The sequence below is a fragment of the Rana temporaria genome, chromosome 6, assembly GCF_905171775.1.
Source record: "Rana temporaria chromosome 6, aRanTem1.1, whole genome shotgun sequence".
Taxonomy (NCBI): domain Eukaryota; kingdom Metazoa; phylum Chordata; class Amphibia; order Anura; family Ranidae; genus Rana; species Rana temporaria.
The window spans coordinates 169,342,852-169,366,797 of NC_053494.1; the positions used below are offsets into that span (position 1 = coordinate 169,342,852).

At 46.9% G+C, this 23,946-nt stretch overlaps 1 protein-coding gene across 1 annotated transcript in view; it reads right to left on the minus strand.

Moving 5' to 3' along the window:
• KLHL23 (kelch like family member 23) overlaps positions 1-23,676 on the minus strand; it is a 30,626-nt gene extending 6,950 nt beyond the window's left edge. The window contains exon 1 of the mRNA XM_040357787.1: positions 22,451-23,676. Within this exon, the coding sequence (XP_040213721.1) occupies positions 22,451-23,663 (1,213 nt within the window). The 5' untranslated portion in view covers positions 23,664-23,676. The remainder of the gene's footprint in view (positions 1-22,450) is intronic.
• Positions 23,677-23,946: the final 270 nt, after the last annotated feature.

A 23,946-nucleotide genomic window follows, 5' to 3' on the forward strand; every position in this document is an offset into this window, starting at 1 on the left:
TTCCAAGGATTTATTTTTTTACGGAATGTTGGCTCAAACTTGTCTTGCATACACACGGTCACACAAATGTTGTCGGAAATTCCGAACGTCAAGAACGTGGTGATGTACAAGACGTACGATGAGCAGAGAAAAATGAACTTCAATAGGCAGTGCGGCTCTTCTGCTTGATTCTGATCATGCGTGGAATTTTGTGCGTACACACGCTCGGAATTTCCAACAGCAAAACTTGTTGTCGGAAAATTTGAGAACCAGCTCTCAAATTTTTGTCGTCGGAATTTCCGACAGCAAATGTCCGGTGGAGCCTACCACGGTTGGAATTTCCGACAACAAGCGCCCATCGAACATTTGTTGTTGGAAATTCCGAGCGTGTGTACGCGGCATAAGAGTTAGGAGTCTCCTAGCAACGTCTCAGCAACAGGGCAGAATGGGAAGGTTTAATCCAATCTCAGACATCTTTTGCTAACCCCAGGGAACCTCTGGCTCTGTGGCTACATGCAAACAGCGACGACTCCTCTCAGCCCATCATAACCTTGTACAGGCTGAGTGTCTGCTGCTGTTCATACATACAGTACCTGTCATTTCAGCCACAAGAATCATGAAAAATATCCCATGAAAAAACACAAGCTAAAGCCCCGTACACAAGGTCAGACCTTTGTCCGACCAAAATCACTTCGGAATTCAGACAGAGTAAAAGAGAACATGTTCTCTATCTAAACTCAGATGGAATTCCTCGGAATTTCCGATGGGGCACACACACGGTCAGAATTTCCGATGGAAAAAGTCTGTCTGACTTTTTCCATTGGAAATTCCGATCTTGTGTACGGGGGCATAAAACACACCACTTTTGAGCTTTATGAATTAGTTGTAAAATTCAGAGAACAATGTAGAAATTAAATATGTGTCTGTTGGAGACTGTATGGCGATATCCGTTTTTCTTTCTATATTAGCCCCAACTTGGTATTTGCTAGAACAGGGGTGCCCAACCAGTGGCCCGGGGGGCCACATGTGGCCCGCGGAGCCCTCTGATGTGGCCCCGCGACCTCCTGCTCTGGGATGGAATAAAATAGAATAGAATACTGTTATTAAAGGTAGGTTTATTACTAAAATCACAGTGTATATATGGGCGTATCGGTTCTGCAGTAGTTACTGCGCTGCTTTTAAACTGATCCACAGGTACAGAGAATTGCACCTGTGGGTTACCTGTACTGAGCCACAGACTGTTATTACCTGCGAGTTTGGTGTGCTGAGAGTAGAGTGGGCTCTATAGAGCCGAGTGGGCTGCCATCCACCCGCTCTACTCATTGTGGCCCGCGACCGGTTACCAAGTCGCTTAAGTGGCCCTTGCTCTTCAAAAGGTTGGGCACCCCTGTGCTAGAATAATTCTATAACACATGGGTGGACATCATTATTCCGGCGTACCTAAGATAGCGCACCATGGTGTCTGTTGAAGACTTAACAGTAATATTCAATCTTCTTTCTATGGCAGTCCCCCCACTTGGTATTTACTAATATAACCCTATAATATAAGGGGCGGACATCGTTATTCAGGTGTACCTAAGATATCATGATGTCTGAGCACAGCACTTAATATGCATCTCTAAAAATACTCCCACCTAATCTTTAGAAAGAACAAAGAATTCCATATATAGAGCCAGATCCAAATACTAAAAACAGAATCTCTATTCAAGGCCTTGGTTTCCATATCGTGCCAGGAGGAATCATTTTCAGTAGTTTTAGTGTACCACATATTAACCCCGCAGCCACAAATGCATTCCACAAGCTAGTACATTAAATTTCAGTATATAACTTCACATGACTGGAAACTGTTAGGTAGAACGTTTATGTCTGGTAACACTTATTAATTTTTTTGCTAAGGCTTCTTTCACACTATGGATTGTATGTTCGTTTTATAATATCCGTTGCTACTGTTATTACACCTATTAACGGACGTTTATTAACGGATTTAATAACGGATACATACGGATAAATATTTTACCATTCTTCCTTTATTGAAAACGGATAATGTTTATCCGTATATATCCGTATACATCCATTATATCATTCCTTTCTAACGTCCATTAATAAAAACCATTTCACCCTTTCTTGAAGTCCAGCTCCAGAAGTCTTTACTGAGCATGTTCAGTAAAATTAACGTCCGTTAACATAACGGACATTTACGGAGACATTTACTAACGTCCGTGCGCCATAGACTTCAATGTTAAAATATAACGGAGGTTAATATATCCGTTACTTGCAACGGAAAAAAAATTAGTGCAAGACCCGTCACATATTCCGTAATAACTAACGTCCGTACGTTATAACGGACTATTACGGATCTTTACGGAACATAAAAAAAATCCCATAGACTTTAATGATATGTTATAAAGGACGTATAACTTCAGTTTTTTAACATTATCTGACGGATTTTAATACGGATTATTAAAACGGATTTATTTTGTAGTGTGAAAAGGGCCTAAAAACATTTACTCTTTTATTGTCGTTTGTTTAGACTTTTTTGGGGTGTATTTTTAGTAGTATTTTTTTTATTTAATTTAGTCCTCTTTGTAATTTTTGTGAATTTCATCATTATTTATGTATTGTATATATAGAGTGCACAGAAAACAACAAAAAGGGGGGGACCAAAGTGCACCGACTCCCAATCTTCACCACACAAAAGTGAGGTACACTTCCCCTATGGGGTTCACACTCACCAGATGATTGACTAAACTGAGCCTTGTAAATATTTCCTCCTGATCAGACCTCCAACATCACTCCAGAAACAGCAAGGGTTAATTCCCACTCACATACCATAAAAAACAAAAGCACTAATATAGTGTAATTCTGCTTTAATGTAGAAAATAACCCGTGTAACAACACCCCGCTTCCTATCTACGTACAATAGATCAACTGTAAAAGAGCATAAAAAGAGTGTAGTCACCGTTCTCCTCCGCACACAGGGGGTCGCGCTTGTGCTGAATGCACGCTGCTGGCGACGACTTTCCTGGTTACGATGGTTCAGCGGTGGAACACACTCCTAACAGTTGCTGGATACGCTGTCGTAGCCACGTCGTAGGGCTCAGTTTAGTCAACCATCTGGTGAGTGTGAGACAGTGTTTCAGCACAATCAGACCGTTGCCCCAATTTCTATGGGGAATCTAGAATATAATGTCTGATGAATTTGGAATTCATGTGTTTTTAGATATTTTAGCTTATTGATATTTATACTTCTAAAGTACTAATTTCCTATATTTGGGGTTAAAGGTGGCAATCATTAAAGTCTATTCAACTCTTCTCTTTGTCAGGTCACCTGTGGCCAGGTGACAAGTGCACCCCGTTGAGGTCAGGGATGCACCACAGGGTAGTGAACACTTTGGCCGACTGCTGCAAACAGAGGGGAAACGTGAGCCCAAGATTCCCCAGGGCGCAGAGTCTAAGACCCAGCTTTGTGTTCACCAGAGCCTCTGGTGATGAGGATGGCCTTCGCCACAGCTGGATCCAGGTCGCGACCCCTGGGGTCCCCAAGGTCAAGCTCCGCAGGGAGAGAGGGTAAACAGCAACCTGGACAAGCGATAGCGATGGGTAAGCCGAGGTCGGGGCAACAGGCAGACAAGGGTAATCAAGGAACAGGCCAAGGGTCAGGGAAACAGGCAAACAGGAAAAGTCAGAGACGAGCCAAAGTCGGTACACAGAAAGGTAAACTAGCACACGGCAGACAGGAACAAGCTACAAACAAAGGTTGAACAGCAAAGCAGACTAGCAGTGCAGTGGTTAATATAGGCTTCCTGGGATGGGCTAGGGTGGAGCCATACAGGGAGGAAGGTGATAAAAGACAGCCAGAAAGAGGGTCAGGCCTCTAATGAACACATGGAGACAGGTAAGCTGCACACTCTTTCTGTTTTCTATAAAGAATCTTAAAGTGGAGGTTCACCCTATAAAAAATTTCTAACACTACATACAGCACCGTGCTGCATATAAAATGACACTGACCTTTATTTATTTTTTGCCGTAGATATCGTTTAGCCGTGGAATTCACCGCGGCTTCCGGGTAGGGAATCCCGCGGGAGTGGCCGTTCCTATTGTCATGCCAATTGATTGACATGCTAAACGACGGCGCACACAGCGCGTCACGACTTCCCGAAAGAAGCTCGGGTCGGCTCGGCTCTATTCGGCGCCGGTGCGGCCTGGTTTGCATGCAGTTTAACACACTTCAAGAGGACATGCCGCATCCAAAGAAATGCAGCGTAGTGCAAGGATCTCAATAAACGCACCCTGTGAACTTTCATGTGTAATGCACAATTAAAATCAAAGAGGATTTTGTTGATCTGCGCTTGTGGTGAATTCTGAATACACAGCAAATGCAGTAAAAAAAATGCCATTCATCATAAAGCCAAACTCTGTAGCATATAGGCATTCTGGCTTAGTTATTGCTTCCCCTAATTGGCTAGTAAAAGGGTCATCACAATTAGTAGTCCATAGAGAGGTGAGAGGAGTAGTAGAGGGCAGGCCAGAGTTTGATCGTAAAAGCTATAGTTGCTGTTAGAATTATGCCCTGCACACACGATCGGAATTTCCGATTGGGTTAAAATCCGTTGGCATTCCGTTCAAGCTGTCTTGCATATACACACTGTCAGACCAAATTCCAACCTCCAAAACGCGGTGACGTAAACACTACGACGAGCCGAGAAAAATGAAGTTCAATGCTTCCGAGCATGCGTCGACTTGATTCTGAGCATGCATGTTTTTTTCTCCGTCGGAGTTCCACACAGACGATCGGAATTTTCGAAAAGAATAAAACATGTTCTATTTCTAAGCTCCGATGGAAAAAAGTCAGATGGGGCCCACACACGGTCGGAATATCTAATGAAAAAATTCAGTCTGACTTTTTTCATCGGAATTTCCTATCATGTGTACAAGGCATAAGAGTCTTCTTTTTTTTTTTTTGTACCTGGAGTGCTATGGGAGTGCTGGTTCTACAGTCTGGTGGCCATTCTACCCTACTGGGACAATCCGCAGGTCAGGCCCTGCCCATGTACTAAGAAGCTGGTACTTTCTTGTTTGAGAATAACTGCAATGTATGTGGTACAGCTATAATTTTTACAATTTAGGAAGACGTAGACATGTAGCTTCATGGTGTCCCTTTTGTCTGCACTTTTGGATACTCCCATCCCATTATTCCCCTATAGCAGTGTTGGTGAACCTTGGCACCCCAGATGTTTTGGAACTACATATCCCATGATGCTCATCTACACTGCAGAGTGCATGAGCATCATGGGAAATGTAGTTCCAAAACATCTGGGGTGCCAAGGTTCACCATCACTACCCTATAGCATTAAAGAAAGCCCATCATTATTGAGACTTGGAGGCTGCCATTTGTGACTTCACCGCCTGATGCCAGTTGCCTGTCTGCCATACTGATCGATCCTCTTGCTTCATCTACTTTGAATCACTGAACAGAACATGTATGCGGACAGTGTTTTTCAGTGACATTAGTGATCAGCACACTTAGGGCCAGATTCTCGTAGATTGGCGTAAAAATGGGCGGGCGTAACGCATCTGATTTACGTTACGCCGCCGCAAGTTTTTCAGACAAGTGCTTTATTCACAAAGCACTTGTCTGTAAAGTTGCGGCGGCGTAGTGTAAATCACCCAGGGGAATTCAAATTCGGCGGGTAGGGGGCGTGTTTCATTTAAATGAAGCGTGTCCCCGCCCTAAACGAACTGCGCATGCGCCGTCCCTAAAATTTCCCGGCGTGCATTGCTCTAAATGACATCGCAAGGACGTCATTGGTTTTGACGTGGACGTAAATTACGTCCAGCACCATTCACGAACGACTTACGCAAACAATGTAATTTTACAAATTTTCGGCGCGGGAACGATGGCCATACTTAACATTGGCTGGGCCTCATATAGCAGGGGCAACTTTAGGCCGGGAAAAGCCTAATGTAAACGTCGTAACTTTACTGCGTCGCCCGCGCGTACGTTCGGGAATTCGCGTATCTAGCTAATTTGCATACTCGACGTGGAAATCGACGGAAGCGCCACCTAGCGGGGGAAAAAAAATTGCAGTTACGATCCGACGGTGTAAGAGACTTACGCCTGTCGGATCGAATGGATATCTATGCGTAACTGATTCTAAGAATCAGTCGCATAGATACGACGGCCCAGATTAGGACTTACATGGCGTACATGGCGCCGTCGTAAGCCCTTTGAGAATCTGGGCCTTAGTTGCTGACCCAGAAATGTTAAAAGCTTACGAGTAAACATAACAACCAGGCAATTTGCTTTCCAAATTTTCATTTTAAGAAAGACGGAAAGAAAAACAGAAGTAAAATATATACAAAACTGCTGTACATTTATTGTTACTCTGGAGTGACAGTTCAGGCATCTTACTGATTCATTCATAAGGAATGGCTATATTCTGTATTTATACATGTCTAATGGCCTGGGCACAATTTCATGGTCTGGAATATGGATGACATGTCCCTTCCAAGCATCATCTGATCTCTACAGCATTAGCTGACACCTACACTGTCTGCCCAACAATAATGAAATCAGACAGTGTAGCCGTATTCCCTGGACACCACTTCAGTGCTGGAAACCTGTTTTGGAAAATGGAAAATGTCCTCTAATCACAGCTGCTCCCTTCTTATCTGTCACCCCAGGGGGCATTACATTTCATCCTGGCACCACTTCAAAAAAGGCATATAATTGTAGAAGTGAGAATATTTTAACGAATCTAGAACATACAGTTAAAAAGAAAAATTGTACAATGTACATTGCAGGGCAAGAATTATTTTTACATCATTATTCTAATTTAGGTACACATGGCAGATTCATTTTAAACCATACATAGGGGGTTATTTACTAAAGGCAAATGCACTTTGCACTACTACGGGGTAGATTCAGGTAGAATGGCGCTTCTTTGTGCGGGCGTAACGTATCCTATTTACGTTACGCCTCCGCAACTTTTACAGGAAAGTGCCGTATTCTTAAAAGAAAGTTGCGGCGACGTAGCGTATATAGCCCGGCGTAAGCCCGCCTAATTCAAATTCTGAAGAGGTGGGCGTGTGTTATTTAAATCAGGCTTGACCTGACGTTATTGACGTTTTTCCCGAACGGCACATGTGCCGTCCGTTGAATTTCCCAGTGTGCATTGCTCCGCAAGGACGTCATTGGATTCGACGTGAACGTAAATGACGTCCAGCCCCATTCACGGACGACTTACGCAAACAACGTAACTTTTTAAAATTCGACGCGGGAACGATGGCCAAACTTAACATAGGATACACCTCATATAACAGGGGTAACTATACGCCGGGAAAAGCCTAACGTAAACGTCGTAAATGTACTGCGTCAGCCGGGCGTACGTTCGTGAATTCGCGTATCTAGCTGATTTACATATTCTAGGCGTAAATCAACGTACATGCCTCTAGAGGCCAGCGTAAATATGCAGTTAAGATCCGACGGCGTAAGAGACTTACGTCGGTCGGATCTTAGTCAAATCTAGGCGTATCTGATTCTATGAATCAGGCGCATAGATACTACCGGCCGGACTCAAAGATACAACGGCGTATCAGGAGATACTCCGTCGTATCTAATCTACCCCTTCATGTGCAAAGTGCACTTGGAAGTACAGTCGCTGTAAATCTGAGGGGTAGATCCAATCATGTGCCAGCTAAAATGCTGTTCTTTATTTTCCTTCCATGTCCCCCTCAGATCTACAGCGACTGCACTTCCAAGTGCACTTTCAGTGCAATTTTAAGTGAACTCTGCACTTGTAGTTTGCACTTGTAGTGCACAGTGGATTTGCATTTTGAAAATAACCCCCATAGTGTATGTAAACCCTAACAGTGAACTTCTCCTATTTCCCTACTTTGATTTGCCAAATAATCCATTACAAGTGTTTTGTCATACTTAAAGCGGAAGTAAACCCATCTATTTCATAGTTTAAAAAAACAGTTAACATTCCCGGCATGCCAGAAATGCTAGATGTCACATTTGCTTGTGCTCTCAACCAAAACTGTCAAACCATCCAATGGCTGGTTTCATAACTGATCACATGTGCAACATCGTGGCAGTTGCAGATTAAACAGAAGCCAAGATGGCAGCTTCCTTGGCTGAAAACAATAGGAGGGTTTACTTCCACTTTAATTTTTTTAGCCCACTGTGCAGTGCGCAAAAACAAAACCCCAAACTGAACAAAAAGTGTATGTGAACATACTCTAAAAAAATTGCTCTAGAGCAGTGGTTCTCAACCTGGGGGATCGAATGAGGATTTGCCAGGGGTCACCGAATCCTGGGGTGTTCCTGAAGCCTGCACCACTCTGCCAGCCTTTTTGCGGCCGCCCAGCTGGGCTGTCCCTGGAACCTTTGGCCGCCCAGCAGGGCTGTTCCTGGAGCCCGCGGCTGACCTCAGCCTCTTCACAGCTACCCATTCAGTTCACAGCATGGCTGGGGAGGCAGAGACTAGAGGTCAGCTGACAGATGAGGAATGTGAAGTTGGAGGGGCAGGAGGAGACCCTATCTCCTGAATTCCGCATAGGTGTCACTGCTACGAGACACCACATAGTCGGAGACACAGTGAGTAACACTTCCTGCGATTATAGTTGCCATTTAAAGTTCGCACTACAGTTCTCAGATCAGGATGACCTTGATCAAGAGCACCTAAGTTGGCTGATCAGAACTCCCCCCAGCATTGCCACTTATCCCAACTCCCTGCCAGCACTGCCACTCATCACACTACCCCCAACCCCCAGGAATAAAAAAATAAAAAAATACATGGAAGGGAGAGGAAAAGAGGGGGAGGAACAAAGAAAAAGGGAGAGAAAGAATAGGAGAAAAAACAAGAAAGACAGCAAGAGACAGAGATTGGGGAAAAAAAACAAGAAATTAGGATAGAGAGAGATAAAACTTAAAGAAAGGAGAACAAAAGAGAAAGAGTGGTACATCCTAAAAGGTACCATAAGGGTTTTTTTTTTTTTTTTTTAATTTTTTATTTAGTACCAGAAAGCCAGTCCTCGCGGACCTTTAACAAACACAAAAAATGAAATTACAGTAGAAATAACATTTCTCATACACATGTAAAGTAGCATATATGAAACTATTATAACAGATGTATAACCTCATAGAAGGTTAGAATATGTCTAGGTCCCGGTAAAGGCGTGTCCTACGCGACTGTGTTTAACGTCCCGTGTCCCGGCGACTGGGCCCGGTCGGCCTGGCCCCTAGTTCCCTTTTCCGTTTTCATAATAGAGAAAAATAGTGGAAGGGTGAGAGAGCAGTATAGAGAAGAGTAGAAAGAGGTATAGTGAAGGGTGGGTGGGGGGGGGGGGGCTGCACGAGCAAGGACATTCCAAGGCGCCCATCAATAGGGCGTAGGGTATTACTTTCCCGCTCCCGGGCAGACAGTCCGCCAGAAAGAGCAGGCGTTAGACCTGTAGCTGGGGGAGCGGTTGGCAGTCAGTCTCCCTGAATCTCTGTCCTTCTTCTGAGTACTTGAAAATGTTGTATAGCTGCCAAGTCTCAGAGTATGTCTCCTGGCGCTGTTGGCTGGAGAGGATCAGGTCTTCCATTCGACTGATCTCATCGACCCTATTCAGCCAAAGAGCAACAGTCGGGGGGTGGGGGGACTTCCATCGGAGAGGTACGCAGGCTCTGGCTGCGTCCAAAAGGTGGCGCACCACTGACTTTTTGTAAGTTCCAGGTGGTATATTGGTTGCCTGTAAGAGGAAATAGGCCGGGTCTTCCGGCACTGTATGCCCCGTGAACTTTTGAGTGATCCGGCGCACCTCTCCCCAGAAGCCCCTGATCCGCGAGCAAGACCAGAACACATGAAGTAGGGTACCTTTCTCCTGCTGGCACCTCCAGCAGGTGTCGGTAGTGTTGGGAAATAGCCTGTTCAGGAGGTCTGGGGTTCTGTACCAGCGAGTAAGAACCTTGTAGTTCGTCTCCTGAGTTTTCGCACATAGAGATGACTTGTGTGCGAAGCGGAGTATGGTTTGTCTTTTAGTGGGCGAGAACTGTATGTTTAGGTCTCTTTCCCATTTTGTCAGGGCCGGTAGTCGGTAGTCCCCGGGGGGGGGCGATCAGCATAGCATATAGCAGGGACAGCGCGTGTGGAAGCACACCCGTCTCTTCACACAGCTCCTCAAACTCCGTCAATGGTGTTTGCCCGGTCGGGGGGGTCGGTATGGAGCTCAGGAAGTGAGTCAGCTGATTCGCCCTCAGGAAGTCCAGGCGATAAGCTCCTCCCGGGTCTGTCAATTCCGTTGCTGATTTCCACCGTCCCCCCGAGCTAAACTGTGATGCCTGATAGAGGCCCGCCTTCCCCAGGTCCAGAAACTTCCCGTCTTGTAGTCCCGGGCCAAAATGTGGGTGTCCAATGATGGGGCTGAGAGGGGAGTTCCTGTAAGTCAGGGAAAATTGAGCGAAGAGATCCGCACACACTCTAATCGTGGTCCCCACAAGTGGGTGGCGCTTAATTGTGAGAGGAATCGAGGCGGAGCACCAAGGGGCGCGGTGTAAGGGAATACTGGTCTGTCCCTGTTCAACCTGTGTCCACAGCTTATTGTGTCCATGTCGGCACCAGTCAATCAGTCTAACCAGGTGTGCCGAGCGGTAGTACGTCCGAATGTCCGGTAAGGCCAGGCCCCCCTGTAATTTGGGGAGGGATAGGACTGTTCTACATATCCGCGACCTTTTCCCCGCCCAAAGAAAATGGTTGAATGCGGAGTGAACCTGCTTGAAGTAGTTTCCCGGGATGGAAATCGGAAGGGCCTGCAGGAGGTATAGAAATTTGGGCAGTATTGTCATCTTTAAAATGTTGCACCTGCCCACCCAAGAGTGAAGTCCCCCAGTCCACTGTGTCAGTAGTTTCCGAACCTCTGTCAGGAGGGGGGGGAAGTTCAGCTGAAATAGGCGTGTGAATGTAGGGGGGATGTACGTCCCTAAGTATTTCAAGGCGACCTCCGTCCACTTCAGGCTGAAATCGGCCTTAAGCTGGGATAGCTGCTGCCGTGGGATCCCTATGCCCATGGCCTCTGACTTTGTTAAATTAATTTTTAGATTGGAAAGACTACCGTAGGTATCAAATTCTCGGAACAGGGCTGGAAGGGAGGTGGCCGGTTCCGTAAGGGTAAAAAGCAGGTCGTCTGCATATGCGGAAACTTTGTATTGCGCCTTTGTGGTAAGTACTCCCTTGATGTCAGGGTTCAGCCGCACATGGCACAGGAAAGGCTCCAGCGACAGTGCGAACAGAAGGGGTGACAGGGGGCAGCCCTGTCTCGTCCCGTTGGTTATAGGGAAAGGATCTGACAGCACCCCATTGGCCCTCACTCTCGCCGTCGGTTCGTTATAGACCGCTGTCACCCAGTTCCTCATCCTATCACCCAGGCCTATATGTTCCAGGGTAGACATCATGAACTGCCAGTCTACCCGATCAAACGCCTTTTCGGCGTCCGTTCCCACAAATAGACTAGGTGTCTTGCTGGAGGAGACTATATGTAGGAGGTCAAGCACTTTGATAGTGTTGTCTCGGGCTTCCCTAGTGGGCACGAAGCCCACCTGGTCTAGGTGTATCAGCTGTGGGAGATGGCCCTGGAGTCTTGATGCTAGGATTTTAGTAAACAGCTTGAGGTCTGTGTTAAGGAGGGAGATGGGGCGGTAGCTACCGCAGAGGGCTGGGTCTTTGTCGGCTTTTAAAATCACAGATATTTGGGCTTGCAGTGTGGCGGAGTGGAAGGAGTCCCCTGAGCCTAGTTCATTGAACAGCTTCGTCATATATTGTCCCACTGATGGTAGCACTGCCCTGTAGTACGCTATGGTGAGATCATCAGGGCCCGGGGCCTTACCAGGTTTGGCATTTTTCAATGCCAGCTGGATTTCTGAGAGTGTAATGGGAGCCTCTAGATTCTCTCTATCCTCGGCAGAGAGGGAGGGCATAAGGGACGCAGCGATGTAATTCTGTAGCGAGTCCCGGGGGGCTGGGGGTTTGGCCAGATTATATAGTGAGCTATAAAAATTCTTAAATTCACGTGAGATCTGTTGCGGAGTAGACCGTTTCTGCCCTCTCGAGGATTGTACGTGCGGGATATATGAGGCCAGGAGACGCGAGCGCAGTGTGTTCGCCAGCAATCTGCCGCATTTATTGCCCGACTCGTATGTGTAGCGTCGACAGGTCTGGAGTGCCGCTTTGGCTTTGAAATTTAAGAGGTCCGTGATCTGTGAGCCGGTGACATCTAGTTCCGCTCCGGTCTGTCTGTTCGGGTTTGTTTTATGTGTGGATTCTAAGCCCTGTAGTTTGGCAAGGAGCGAATTTAATTGTGCCGAGCGTTCTTTCTTCAACCTCGCGCCGTGCTTTATAAGCACCCCCCGAATCACTGCCTTATGGGCCTCCCACACCACGCCCACGCGACTGTCAGGGGAGCTATTAGCGGGGAAGTAGTGTCCCAATTCTGTAGTCACTTCTGTCATGACATCGGTGTTCTGTAAAAGACCCTCATTAAGTCGCCACATAGGTCTCTGACCTCCGTTTAAGTCCGAGATGGAGTACTTTAAGGTAATTGGGGCGTGGTCCGACCACGTGATCGAGCCGATAGCAACGTCTCGGACAGCGTCCAGTTGTCCGTGTGGGATAAGAAAGTAGTCGAGTCTCGAGTACGTTTGGTGTGGTCTAGAGAAAAAAGTATAATCCCTGTCTCCAGGGTGCGAGAGGCGCCAGGCGTCTATCAGCTGCATCGAATGTAGGGTAGTGTCAATACGCTTCCGTATGTCTCGGGTCAGGGATGACTTCCCGGTGGACGTGTCTTCAGTCGGGATCAGGGATACGTTCGGGTCCCCCCCCAGTATCAGGTGGCCCTCTGTAAAGCGCCGGAGCTGTATTAGGGTTTTCTTTAGGAAGACATCCTGTTGAGCGTTGGGTGCGTAGAGGTTGGCAAATGTCACTGTCTTATCCCCCACCCGTCCCTTCAAAAAGAGGAAGCGTCCCTCAGTGTCTGTCAAGGTGTCCAGGGGTATCCATGGTACCCCCGCAGAGATAAGGATGGAGACACCCCTGGATTTAGCTTCCGTATGTGGAGAGTGGTGCGTCGTGGGGTAGAACCTGTTTTTCAGGAGCGGTAAGTTGGACTTCTTAAAGTGTGTCTCCTGCAGGAGCACTACATCAGCTCTTACGCGGCGCATATCTTGTAATAGCATGCGTCGTTTCTCGGGGGTGTTGAGGCCCTTAACATTAAACGATACCACTGTTAATAAGTCCATGCTCGTGCAGTAGTGGGGGGGAAGGAAGGGTAATCGGGTGTGCCGAAGTGGGGGGTGACGTGCGTCTCCCCACAGCAGCGTGGGGTGATGGACTAGGGGGGGGGGGGGAGGGGGAAGAAGGGGGGGGTTATAGAGTAGAAAGAAAAGGGGAGGTAAGTAGGAGGAGATAGAAAGAGAACTCAAAGGGTAGGCTCCAGGTGGGGCCTCCAAGAAGTTTCTACTGAGATAGCTAAATCAGCTATAAGCACTCCCTGGGATATTCCCAGGCGACGAGTGCAGCCCTAGTTGGGGGAGATGGGCTAGACAGGGGCGGGAGTCGAGCCCCCGACCCTCCTCACCCAACCCCGGCCAAAATCATCACAGCATGCAATATCATACAGTAACATAACATAAACCGGCATTGCATAACATAAGCAACAATAACAGTAACACTGGCTTCAATGGGAGCATTTTAATTACTCATAACTAAATAAGGCAACATAGTGCAGGAAGTGCAAATAACGTACCCAGGGGTGAACCTGGCCCAGGACCCCGGGCGTCTTCCCCCCGGGGTCAAGAGCCATTCCACCCCCAGGATCCCAAGCCCCCCATCAACATCGTCCGACGGGTAATTCTCTCCCCCAAACAGCCGCCACAGCCGTGACGGCCATAGGACATGCAGCCCTCAAGGATGGTCCCTCCACGTAGGACCGCAGTTCCCTCCCGGGGGGAGCCCCCCCCAAAGTGTCAGATCCCCCAGCCCCCTCCATGAAAGGGAGTGTCAAACCTGAGTTCAGTAACTTTAACCCTCTGTGCTATGTTCGGTTTCTCATCCCGTGAGGAGGCCATACATCCAGCAGTTTCAGTGTCTGCAGGGCCCTGCAGTGGTCGGGCTGGAGCATCAGTGGGTCTCCCCAGGGGGCAGCAAATAAATAAAATAAACTTTTCGTCCAAGACAGGGGAGGCCCGCTCAGCCGAGCGGTCTCGGAGCCAGGGGGGGGGGCGGCCCCCCGAAACATCAGGGGGGGGCCCGCCCGGGCATCAAAATAGGCAATGACCCGAAATCGGGGCGGCCATGAGTAGCGTGGACAGATGGAGGGGAGAGACTCCCCGCAGGGGCCCCCATCTGGCACATGTCTGGCCACGGGTGTCCAGGAATGGCGTCAGCCGGGGGTGGGGGGGCGCTGAAAGAAACTGATGGGGGGTGGTGTTGTAAGGCAGGGATGGTGAGCAGTTCTAAGCTGGGGGCACGGATGTGTGGCCTATGGCCTACTCACATGCTCCACCTCGGGCCGAGTTACGGCGTCGCCTGCCTCTCTGTGGTCGTGGCGCAAAGGGTCCTCTGTAGGCTGGAGCCCCCGAACGGCCGGCCTGGCGGGGGAAAAACTGAAGCCAATCCGGTACTGGAACGGGTTCCGCGCCCATGAAGCGGAACAGAGCCGGGAGATCCGATGGGGTCTGGAGGGTGAAGGCCTCTGCATCCTTCCGGAAAGTGACCGCCAGTGGGTACCCCCACCGGTACGTGTGCCCGGTTTGTCTGGCAAGGTCCAGGAGAGGGCGTAGAAGCGCTCTGCGGCGTAGGGTTGCTCTGGAGAGGTCAGGCAGTATCCGGATCCGCGCTCCCTCCGCCTCAAGGTCCTCCAGGTCCCACGCACTCCGGAGGATGGCCTCTTTCTGGGTGTATCGATGGAGACGGCACACTATGTCTCGCGGTCTGTCCTGGTCTGTAGGTTTAGGCCCAAGCGCCCTGTGTGCGCGATCCAGAAGAATCACTGCCTCCGGATCGCCGAGGACAACACGGAAGATTCCGGTCACTTTGGTCCCCACATCCTCCGCATCCACCGATTCGGGCACTCCGCGGAGCCGCAAATTGAAGCGGCGGCTTCTGTCCTTCACATCCTCCAGGTGGAGCTGTAAGGTGATGGCCGCCTCCCGATGTTGGTCCCGGGACTGTTCCAGTGCCGCCACCCGATCCGCTAGGGAGGACACTGACTCTCCTGATGCCACTCGGTCGGTAAGTGTGGAGACCTCTCCTCTCACCTCCTGTATGTCTCTCCTATGTGTCTCCTCCAGCTTCAGTATCAGGGCCTCGATGTCCGTCCTGGTGGGTAAGGCCTGAAGCAGGGCCTTAATGTCCGGGTCCATGCCAGCCGGCTCCGGAGCCTGCAGGGCAAACATCTCCTCCCGGGGTGGATTCTCCTGGGGCTCCTGGGCAAATGTAAACCAGTCCTCCGATCCGCTGGGGTCCTGCTCTTGTATTTGTGGGTCTATTGCAGCACCACGTGCAGGGCCTCGTGTCTTCGATAGGCCCAGGTCGGGGGGGGCCTCCTGTAAGGTCTTGAAATATTTTTGAATTTCGCCCGTGACCTTCCCGGATGGGGTGCCTTTCGTTGTTGCTCTGGTCCCGTATCTTTTAGTGGGGTTCATGCCGGTTTAAAGGCGTTATTTGGCCGAAATTGGGGGAATCAGGCCGGGAGCTCGGGTGGAAAGCAGCTTCACTCAGCCATGTCCAGGCCACGCCCCCACCATAAGGGGTTTTAATATTGTACGAGTGGAAGGGACTCTTGGAGCGTCAAATGTCCGCGGGTTAAGGGCGCAAATTGCTTGTCTTGCCTTGGGTGCTGACAACCCATGCTACGAAAATAATTTTACTGTTAGGGGTCCCCACAACTTGGGAAATTTTATCAAGGGGTCACGGCACTAGAGAGGTTGAGAACCCCTCTAGTTTGTCTCCTGTAGAGGTTGGATCCCTTTCTGGTTCCCCCAGGCGCAAGACACCTGAAGGGGGCAAGGCTTACTTAGATCTACCTAGCCAAAAGGCCCGACATGCCTTGTTCTTCATGATCAACCGAGGCCAACCAACGAGTACTAGGAAAGGGGGTCTCCCGAATAGAGAAGGAAGGAAGGAAAGTAGGCCCGAAGACCCACACCCTAACATCTGTGAATAAAGATGTTTTGTCAAATAATTGCAAAAAATACCTGTTGAATCTGACAGAAATTGTGTGAGCTAATAAGGTCCTGTGTTCTCTGCCTGTGCGCAAGGAGGGGTTGTAGAGATGAGGAGGGAAGGAGATACAGTAGTTTATACCTTTTTATGTTAAAAACATGAAATACTGCATAAGAATATTTAGGATATACAGCTAGCAGGTAAAGCTTTATTCCCTGTACACACTATCGGAATTTCCAATGGAAAAAGTCCAACAGACTTTTTCCATCGGAAATTCCAACCGTGTGTACGCTCCCATCGGATTATTTCCATCGGAAATTCCGTTGAAGTTTAGATAGATAACATGTTCTCTTTTACTCCAATGGAATTCTGTCAATTCCGATGTGATTTTGGTCGGACAAAGGTCCGACCTTGTGTACGAGGCTTTAGGCTCTTCTTTCCACACATGTTTCAGTTACTTCCTGCTGATAAAATAAAGTTGTTTACAAGGTTCAATAGCTCACTTTTAGTTTAACTTTATGAAAGTGTGAAAACAAATCCTAAGGCCTCGTACAGACGACCGGATCTATCCGCTGGGATTGATCCGCGGATCAGTTCCAGCGGATAGATCCGGTCGTGTGTAGGTCCGAGCGGACAATTGTCGGCGGATAAAAATCCAGCCGACGGATTCCCAGCGGATAAAAATTTTGTAGCATGCTACAAAATCTATCCGCTGGGATCCAGTCCAGCGGACTGATCCGGTCGTCTGTACAGACTCACCGGATCAGTCCGTCCGCTCCCATCCCTCGCATGCGTCGTAATGATTCGACGCATGCGTGGAAGTGTTTACCTTCCAGCGTCGTGCACGTCGCCGCGTCATCGTCGCGGCGACGGCACGACACGTGACCGCGGATGTTTTCCGCGCGGATTTTGATCACAATCCGGAGGAGGAATGACTGCTGGAAATGTTATTGCCATAAGTGTGCGCAGCCTATTGCATTAGGGTGTGCACCCCAAAGCTCAAACACGCGTGTGTGTGTATGTATATATACACACATACATACATACATACATACATACACACAGTGCCTTGAAAAAGTATTCATACCCCTTGAAATTTTCCACATAAATGTATGTTATTGGGATTGTATGTGATAGACCAACACAAATTGGCACATGGCACAAAGTGGCACAGTGGCACAAAGTGAAGTGGAAGGAAAATGATAAATGGTTGTGATTTTTTTTTACAAATAAATATGTAAAAAATGTGGTGTGCATTTGTATTCAGCTCCGCTGATTCAATACTTTGTAGAATCACCTTTTGCTGCAATTATTACAGCTGCAAGTATTTTTAGGGATGTCTCTACCAGCTTTGCACATTTAGAGAGTAACATTTTTGCCCATTCCTCTTTGCAAAATAGCCCAAGCTCTGTCAGATTGGATGGAGAGCATCTGTGAATAGCAATTTTTTTGTCTTGCCACAGATTCTTGATCTCATTTGGAAAATTCTAAGCAGGTATTCCTGATCCATCTCTCTTCTATGGGGAAGAGTGAAAGATTAAAGTACCTTACATGCACAGCCAATTGCCTGCAGCACTGATCAATGTATTCTGACAGCGGGAGTCCCCACTGTCAGAATGCAATAGTACATCCTGCATCCACCTTTGCTTGTGTTGATTAAGAAATCTGCCCACTGGTTAAATGAAAAAAAATAATAATGAACAGTATGTACCCAGCTTTAGACTGGACTATGGTTTGAAAGGGATTGAAAGGGATTAAGAGTGGAAAAACTTAAAAAAAATGTATACAGCATACTGGCTAATTCATCAGAGATATTCCATGAAACTTGGGCTCCCTGGGCTGACTATGTCGGTATTCATCTTGCCCATGAACCTGTATTAGTTTGACTGAATTCTTAATTACAGTTAGGCATTAAACTTCCCCTCCCTACCTTACCCCTATTCCCTTCTTCTTCTCTTTCTGCTTTCCTTTTTTAAGAGAAAGACAAAAAGAGGGAAGCGCCTCTGAGTATGCTGCTTTTAATTTAAGACATAAAAATATATATCCAGCACTTACATCATAATAATATGGTGCAGTCGTGGAAGCTGGCGTGCATCTGTAGCAGACAGTCCGCAAAGCGTCAGAGCTGGGCAGCCGGAGAGAGCCGGGGAGAGAGACGGCTGAGTCCTGGTTGTTGTGCCGCTGCTGGGCAATGGATTCATCAGCTGTTGCGTGACGTCAGGTCGGACGGAGGCTGAGGGGGACCACAACGCGTTTCAGAGCCGGCGCCGGCTCTGAAACGCGTTGTGGTCCCCCTCAGCCTCCGTCCGACCTGACGTCACGCAACAGCTGATGAATCCATTGCCCAGCAGCGGCACAACAACCAGGACTCAGCCGTCTCTCTCCCCGGCTCTCTCCGGCTGCCCAGCTCTGACGCTTTGCGGACTGTCTGCTACAGATGCACGCCAGCTTCCACGACTGCACCATATTATTATGATGTAAGTGCTGGATATATATTTTTATGTCTTAAATTAAAAGCAGCATACTCAGAGGCGCTTCCCTCTTTTTGTCTTTCTCTTGCATACACCGAGCTGACTTCGCTCCTGGATAGCAGCCCTGAATTACTGCCTTCAACCACATCAGTTCCTCATTTTCATCAACTACAACCTCTTTAGGCATTTTTGCTGGGACTGAACCTATCATGGATTTTTGAATATCACCAGTCACACTGTATATCCCCAATGTGCTTTGTGATTTTTATCTCAAATTAATCGATCCTTTTTAAATCAACTTTATTATCATTATTTTTATTATTATTATTTTTATTTTTATTTTTATCTATTGTTAACCCTTTAGTTGATTGTTCTGTGCAAACACCCTGAGCGCTGTACTCCACCCATTTTTTTCTGCTTTCCTTTTTTAGTTTGCTATCCCTTTTGGTATACATATTTATGACTACATACTTGAGCGTTTGATTCGGGGTTATAGTCAGATGAGTATTTTTTTTATTTTTTTTGGGGGGGGGGTATTCCTTCTATTACTCTCAGGTTGTTTTAAGCATCTTACCCGCATTAGTGAGAGTGGTGCGGGTCTGGGACGGGGGTTGGGGGGTTCGGGGGCCTTACTCTTGGCACAGCAGGTTCCCAAATGGGGTTTTGAGGCTTTTCGGCCCCGGGTTACCCTTAGGCCCGGGCCCTCCTCTACAGGGTATAGCTATTACACAGCGATTTGATCTATCTTGTACCCTCCCTAGAGTGAAATCCTATTATCTTCTAATTTACCTCCCCGGATTTGTATGTTTTTGTTTTCTTTGTAATTTCTTGCCAACTTCGCAAAATGATGTGATCCGCCCCTAGGGGCTTTGTGTTTATTTGGATGCTTATGATATTGCTGTAACCCTATTTATAACCTCAATAAAAATGTATTGAAATTAAAAAAAAAATGTATGAATTCACTGCCCTGCATTACAGTATTGAAAGCTATTCTTTAAAATGTCAAAATAGGTAAATTATAATCACATTCAATAAATATGCCTTGACAAAGACAGTCTATCAGCATAATACAGTACATTAAATTACATACTTTGACTTAAGAGCAAAGTGCCACCCAAAAACTATTTAAAAAGTTACAGTGAGCCTTGTAAAATGGTAATATTAGGTATCATATTTTCCCAAAGGGCTTCTAAGGACTGCCTATCCATTATTGGGCCAGTGCATTGTATACATATCTCGAAACGCGTTGGATTTCTGCCTTTGTGATGTATTCACAGACAGAATTTTATGGTTTTTTTTTCCATGTAATTGTGTACAAATTTGCGATGCACAGACGCATTTGTCCTCTTTTAACTTATACGGTATATTTTTTTAATATGTTCAATAAAGCTTGTTATACTTTTTATATATCTATACTTTCATGCCCCTTAAAGTCCCACTTAGATGGTTTGTTTTCTGCACATTTAGGATACAGATTAGGGCATTCTCTCCTTAAACAACATATTCTTGATATTATATGATACCTTTTCCGGTACTCCATATCTTCTCGTAAGGGGATGACAACTATTCTGAGAGGAAGGGGAAGGAAGCAAGGGCTGTATCATTATTTGGCGCTGTCCAGCTTGATACAGACCCCAGACTAGCCCAGCAGCTTTGGCAAAAAAAATGCAATTATATTTTCTATTTTGCAATGCCCATTGTAAATATTTTAAGCTAAGTAAATTATGTATCCTTTAAATATTGGCCCTGGCAACCCCTCACTTCTCAGACTTCCATCTATCTGTCCGTGTTTTGCGGAGATCTTTGCTGTGCCGCCACTGGCAACCGCATATCCTACCCATGAAAGGTCTCTTGGCCAGGCTCACCTTCTTCCACACATGCATGGAAAATAGCCAATCATTTCTAAAAGTGGAAGACCTTCCTACTAAAATGAAGTGAGATTTTTCAAGGGGTCTGAACAATTACCCAACTAATCCCAGTATGTATAATATCACACTAACAAAGGTAAAGATGAGATTTCTGTCAACCACTTCTGCCCTGCCTTCTTTTTCCATTTAAGCATCTAGTGCAGAAATGTCAACTGTCAGCCGGATTTAAAATGTCAGTTAACAGGCAGAGGATGATGAGGATGAACGATCAGGTGCTCACAAAGATATGCCGAGTACACACGCTCTGAATTTCCGACAACAAATGTTCGATGGGAGCCTTTGGTCGGAAATTCGGACCGTGTGTAGGCCCCATCGGACATTTTGGGGCAGATCCTCGTACAATTGCATGGGCGCAGCGTATATGAGATACGCTACGCCTCTGTACTTGCTTTTTTAATCTTTGAATCCACAAACAATTCGCGCCGTAAGTTACGGCGGCGTAGTGTATCTCTCTTGGCGTAACGGCGCGTAATTCAAATCGGCGAGTAGGGGGGAGTGTTTCATTTAAATGAAGCGCATCCCCGGGCCAAACGAACTGCGCATGCGCTGTCCCTAAATTTCCCGCCGTGCATTGCGCTAAATGACGTCGCAAGGACGTCATTGTTTTGACTTGGACGTAAATTACGTCCAGCCCCATTCACGGACGACTTACACAAACAAAATAAAATATTTTCAAATTCGACGCGGGAACGACGGCCATACTTAACATTGCGTACGCCACCAAATAGCAGCTTTAACTATACGCCGAAAAAAGCCGAACGGAAACGACGTAAAATAATGCGACGGCCGCTCGTATGTTCGTGGATCGTCAGAAATAGCTAATTTGCATACTCGACGCGGAATACGACGGAAACGCCACCCAGCGGACGCCGAAGAATTGCATCTAAGATCCGAAGGCGTACGAAGACGTACGCCTGCGGATCTAACCCAGATGCCGTCGTATCTTGTTTTGAGGATTCAAAACAAAGATACGATGCGGGAAATTTGAAAGGAACGCCGGCGTATCACTAGATACGCCGGCGTACTCTCTTTGTGGATCTGCCCCTTTCTGTCGGAATTTCCTACAAAAAATTGAGAGCTGGTTCTCAAATCTTCCGACAACAAAATCCGTTCTGGTAAATTCCGATCGTGTGTGGACAATTCCGACGCACAAAAGTACGAGACGGAAGTGCTCAGTCTGGTAAAACTAGCGTTCGTAATGGAGATAGCATATTCGTCACGCTGTAATGGACTGAAAAGCACAAGGCTGAAAAGTGCAAATCGTCTCTCATCAAACTTCTACTAACACGACTGGTATTGAACTTCCCTTTAATAGTGCCGTTGTACGTGTTGTACGTAACCGCGTTCTTGGCGTTCAGAATTTTTTTTTTTAAGCAAGTTCTTTCTAAATCCCGCAATAACTCGCGGCAGACCTCCGCAATGTCTCCTGGGAACAATGACAGAAGCTCCCAGGAGACATTGCGGCATTGAGGAAGTGACGGAATACCTGCACACTACCCGATGAATCCATATACAGGAAGCGGCCAGTAACAAAGGATTACTAAGGTTCGCCTGCCCCTGACAGTGACTTGAGCTGGGCATCGCTGCTTAGTGAAGGGTTGGCTCGGGCGGCTCGGCTGCTCTCGGCTGCTCTAGTCCTGCAAAGGGAACTGCGTTCCTGCTGTGAAAAAAGTGCAGGAACTCCGTTCCCACGTGTTCCTGCAGGACTTGAGCCCTGATAGAAGGGCACTTTTTGCATTTGCCTCCTTTAAAGTGTTCTGAGGTATGTAAATTTGATTATATAGTTTTGCACACATTTGAAAAGTTTAAAAATCAGAAACAAAGTCAAATCACAATCTCTCGGAACAGACAGTCATATATGACTTACCTTTTAACATGTTGGCAATAGGGAACCAAAGTTTTTTTAGTGGATCATAAAACTCAGCTTCCTGTGCTGGAGCCCCTTTTCTATACCCACCCAGAGCATACACACAGCCATCTAGGGTGACAGAGCAGTGATAGTATCTCGCATTGATCATGGGGCAACCTTCAGTCCATTCATCTGTCTCTGTATTATAAATCCACACAGTGTTTAGAGCTTCTATATTATCAGTCCTATACCCCCCAGTAATATAAATAAGAGGTCCCAGGTTGGTGGCACTGTAGCTTTCTCTTGTATGATCTGGCATATCTGCCCCTTGAGCCCAGTTGTTGCTTTCTGGATCCCACAAGTGTACCTCGGACAAGGGATGCCAATAATACCCCCCAACCACACACATATTAGCAGCGGATCGCTTAGACACTTCCTGCGATTGCCTCCTAACTGCGTAATACAGTAAAGATTGTATCTTGTTTTCTGTGAGTAAATGTTTCTTGTGCAACTCCAAAGAGGACCTGAGATAGCTATCATCAATGTCAATTTTGACGCATTTGAGTAGGTCGTATATATGTTCTACACGTTTCCTGCAATCGTGCCCAATCCACCTCACTAAAGGCTGCAAAAGTACCTCCTCTGTCCAGACATTGAGGTTCTTCTGGGAAAGGATGTACAAGAGTTTTTCTAAAGAGATGTCCAAAAATTCTTCCTGAGTCCAAACCTCTTGGAATCTAGACACAATGATCCTTCTGGATTCTTTCTCTAATGATGGGCACATGTGAAATTCTGCAAAGGAATGCATGCCCAAACAGTTGTCCACGTCCAAATGTCTCATTAAGAACTGCTCAGAGGCTTCCTTGACGGAGACAAAGTGGAGCTGGTCAGCAGCTTGTAGTAGACCCTGGACATTCTTGGCCGTGATCCTGATCTGAGCCGTGTAAGTGTAGTTCAGTAGTGCCTCTAAAACGTTGTCGTCGATCCCTGAGATCTTGATCTGGCTGTTGGACTTTTCCTTCATGTCAGCTGTGAACATTACCTTGAAGTAGCGACTGCAAGCAGCCAGGGCAGCCTTGTGGCAATGGAAAACCTTCCCGGAGGAGCTCAGCAGGGTGACGTCCGTGAAGAGACCCTCTTTATAAAACATTCGAAAGGATTCCAAAAAATCCACATGATGAGTTGGGTCCTTGTAGGTAAAACAATAATCTTCCAGATCCTTTTGTGACATGGCTATAAAAATATTTAAAAAAATTTAAAATAAAGATGCAAAAAAATATAAAAGTATAGAAAGCAAGATCCAACGTAAAACTAAGCTACACACACAGATGAAATGCTGACATACATGATACCTAATACCAGTCAATACGAGGTCAGATGACTGAGTTTCTCGGGACATTGATATGAATGAAACAATGTAACGTCACTGTCCTAGGAAGACACAAGAAACAATGTCCTGTGTATATAGTACTGCAGATCCTCTGATCTCTTGTTTATTTAGCCTACAGAAGAAT